Source organism: Spermophilus citellus (genome assembly GCF_964194105.1).
Source record: "Spermophilus citellus genome assembly, chromosome: 2".
Lineage (NCBI taxonomy): Eukaryota > Metazoa > Chordata > Mammalia > Rodentia > Sciuridae > Spermophilus > Spermophilus citellus.
This window is the reverse complement of record NC_138183.1, coordinates 200,743,895-200,748,051: the sequence shown is the minus strand read 5'-3', so window position 1 is coordinate 200,748,051 and position 4,157 is coordinate 200,743,895. Positions and strand designations below refer to the sequence as shown.

The following is a 4,157-nucleotide window of genomic DNA, read 5'->3' as shown; positions in this document are numbered from 1 at the left end:
AGACATGGAAATTACATGGCTGAACTTAAAAGTGTGATATTTGGAACATGGAAGATGTTTCTTTTGATCTACTCTACACTTGCCAATTGAAACCAAAAAATGAAAGCACTATCTTAGGAAGTATTATTCCGAAACACTGAAAGTGTTCAAACTGAAGCAGCATGATCGTCATCTAAAAGGTCTTGTAAAGGGGATTTTTGAAAAGGCTTATTGTGATTGGAGTCATTCCTGGATATGCACAACTGTGTTTACAAGATAGTGACTTCTTATTGAAAGGGGAGACAGACTATGAGGCAGATAAATCAGACACAAGTGACAGAATTTTTCCTTCTGGGACTCTCTGATGACCCCCTTACCCAGCAGCTGCTCTTCATCTTATTCCTGGGTGTTTATTTGGTCACTGTGCTTGGAAATCTGCTTCTTATATCCCTTGTTCAGGTTGACTCCCGGCTTCACACACCCATGTATTTTTTTCTCTGCAACCTGTCTCTGGCTGACCTCTGTTTCTCTACCAACATAGTTCCTCAGGCCCTAGTCCACCTGCTTTCCAGAAAGAAGGTCATTTCATTTACACGTTGTGCAGCTCAGCTTCTGCTCTTCCTCATTTTTGGGTGTACACAGTGTGCCCTTTTGGCGGTGATGTCTTATGATCGGTATGTAGCAATTTGCAACCCTTTGCATTACCCTAGCATCATGACCTGGAGGGTGTGTCTCCAACTGGCCACAGGATCATGGACCAGTGGCATTTTAGTGTCTGTGGTGGACACTACTTTCACACTAAGACTACCTTACCAAGGTAGCAACAGTATTGCTCATTTCTTTTGTGAAGCCCCTGCACTGTTGATCCTGGCATCTACAGACACTCGCATTTCACAAATGGCCATTTTCCTCATGGGGGTTGTGATTCTTCTCATACCTGTATCCCTAGTTCTTGTATCCTATGGCCGCATCATTGTGACTGTGGTCAAGATGAAGTCAGCTGCAGGAAGGCTCAAGGCATTTTCTACCTGTGGCTCCCACCTCATGGTGGTCACCCTTTTTTATGGGTCAGCAATTGTCACCTACATGACACCAAAGTCTTCCAAAGAGCAAGAGAAACTAGTGTCTGTTTTCTATGCCATGGTGACTCCCATGCTTAATCCCCTCATCTATAGCCTGAGAAACAAGGATGTGAAGGGAGCTCTGAGGAAAGTAGCCACAAGGAATTTCCGGTGCCATCTTGAAATCACTCACTGACTCAGACACACTTTTGACCTCTTACATAGTAAGACTTACTAGGTAGTCCTCTTCCTTGTAAATCTAAATATGGCAAAATTCTCATTCTCGGGCCTTGACCATGGATTCACTATCATTTATGCAGCAGTTCATTTGTAGAAGGAGAAGAATAATAATTCTTGATCAATAGGATGCAGGATCTGCTTCCTTGTGGTTCATCCTTTGACACATAACAGGAATTCCTCTAAGAAAAAGTAATATTTCATAGACCTTGTAAAATCTTTTCTTTTTTTTTTTTTTTTTTTTGTTATACAGGGGATTGAACTCAGGGGTACTTTACCACTGAGCCACATCACCATCCCTTTTTAAAAAATGTATTTTAGTTGTAGACAGACACAATACCTTTATTTTATTTATTTATTTTTATGTGGTGGCTGAGGATCTAATACAGTGCCTCACACATGTTGGGCAAACGCTCTCCCAACTGAGCTACAATCCCAGCCCATCTCCAGGCCTTTTTATCTTTTATCTTGAGATAGGATCTCACTGAATTGCTGGGGGGCCTTGCTAAATTGATGAGGCTGGCTTTGAATTTGCAATATTCCTGGCTCAACCTCCCAAACTGCTGGGATTACAGGTGTGTGCTACAATTGCTTGTGACCTTGTAAAATCTTTTAATACATGATGTCTATTCCAGATCTATCATTGAGTATTTCTGAATTTTTTATATCATAAAATAATAAACATTTAACAAACATTGCTTTTTCACTTATCATGAGCTAGGTGCTGTGTGTTAGCACATGTTGTATCTGTATGTGTGCTTGAGGAAATGGAAAACACGTGTACAAGGAAGCAGACTATATGAACTCTGCTGTCCATCTTACACTTTTTTTTTTTGAAGAGACATGAAGATCAGATCTACAAGGATACACTTTCACATTGGTGAATTCAGAGTTTTGGAATCTTACAATCAATAATGACATATTTTAGGGCTAGCAAGTGCTAGGAGGTATAATCAACCCTAAGCCTAAAGGACAAAGAGGAGGGTATTAAGACCCAGAAAGGAAGCTATATGAAGAGTGGACCAGGCAGGAGCTGGGAACTATGTGATATGGAGGGAGCAAGCCACTGAGAGAAACATTTTAAGTGCATTCCCCATCTACCTTTTGATCCTCTGCTATTGTATTATAATTAGAAGCCAGAGAACAAATGAACAATCCATAAAAGATAGCAAATGATCTGAAACACATGGACATATACCCCATTCCAGCACAGTCCTATGCCAGCCCTCAGGCCTAAGTAGTAGTCAGCGACTCCTTGCGAGTCCCTGTTCCACAGGATCGACCGTGGTGGATGCCAGTGAAAAGCAGCAGAACAATTTCACCATCAACTGCTTCGGCAACAGTATGAGTCCAGTATGAGTGGGGGCAAATCCTTGGGTGAAAGCACCACCATGAAGGACTCCAACAAAAGCAGGGCCTTCATTTGGTCTCAAGTTGTTTAGAGTCTCTCAATTCAATGAGTCACCACCCCAGGCCTTCACAACAGCCTCCCAGTAAATTATGCCTCAAGGTGTACGAACACAGTAGACGTAGGTTTTGGTGGTGGCAATAGTGAGTGAGGATTATTTGATAAAAACTGATCTTCATTTAAAAATTTTGAGCATCTGGCAAGGTACAGGTTTTGATGTTCAAGTTTTACTGGGATGAGACCCTTTGATTCCAAGATAAGGTGGATGGAGTGTCAGGACATACATCTGCTCCTGAAGTCTTCAGGGCAGTGTCTCTATAAGGACTTTCCTATTGGGAAGTATTACATACAGTTGTATGAAGTAGATATGAGAGGCAGTCATCATTGTTCTCTATAATTTTTTAAATTATAGACTATATTTTTCAGATGTCTCCCCACCTTATTTTCGTCTCAGAATTCTTTTGTTTACTTGACTGGGAGAACTTGTAAATCAGACCCTAAATCCAGAGAAGGCAACCTGGATAGGAAGTCTGGTATTACCTTAAAGGGATTTACAAAAACATTTGCCATACCTGGTGCCTAGACCCTGGTTATAGTAACCCCTTCTTTAGCCATATATTAAGCACTTTGATTGCCTTTGATCCCTAATTTGTCATCAGTCCAACCATTTGTCCTTTGGAAGATTTACCTTTGTGATAAAATTTTGACCCTCTTGTACTGAGAATTTTACATGTAATAAAATAACTTTTGGGCATGACTCCAAGTCAAGAGTTGCTCACTGAGAATCTTGCTCCCTAAACATTGGCCTGAACATTTGTGCAGTCCAGTCCAAATCAGACCACTGAACCTATCAGTAATATTTTTTGACATTCTTGTCATTAAATTACTATGTAACATAAATAGTATATGTGTTTATATATGTATTGTTGTATAAATTTAATATAACACCTTATATGCTATAATAAATGATTTATTATCCTGCTGTTAAGTTTGTCATTTGGGAGCCCTTGCTGCAAGAAAGCTAAAGGACACCTTGTCCTTTATGGCACGCAAAGGTAGGGTTATTTATAGAGTTGGTGGGGGGATAGGCTTGTGTGGCAAATACTATTTAGCCTTATGATTATCAATGAAATATTAGGAATATGTTTGCACGCAGATAGATTGCCTGGACCCCAAGGCTGCTGTTTGCTGAGAGTCCAGAGTCATATTACTTCACTAGGAAAAACTACTTGGACCAAATAAGAAGCCAGCTTGAAAAGGACAATTGATTTCATTCAATCGCATTAAGATTACAGAAAAAAAGTTGAGTACACAAAGAATCATTTCAGTTCCTTACAGCCTGTTCCCATAATCTCTCTCTACTTATCTTTGACTGGGGAGTTCTTTACCCTTTATGTCAAGCAGCTTTCATATCCCATGTGGCTAATGTGAGATTTAGGCTGTTGTCAGTGCGGAGTCTTTTACCATCTAAG

The 4,157-nt window shown here is 40.3% G+C and overlaps 1 protein-coding gene across 1 annotated transcript; it reads left to right on the top strand.

Moving 5' to 3' along the window:
* Positions 1–288: 288 nt before the first annotated feature.
* Positions 289–1,236, top strand: OR2D2 (olfactory receptor family 2 subfamily D member 2; the record flags this gene model as incomplete). Its single annotated transcript, XM_081272709.1, has 1 exon — positions 289–1,236. The coding sequence occupies one exon, from the start codon at positions 289–291 to the stop codon at positions 1,234–1,236; it is 948 nt and encodes a 315-aa protein (XP_081128835.1).
* Between the last annotated feature and the right edge of the window lie 2,921 nt (positions 1,237–4,157).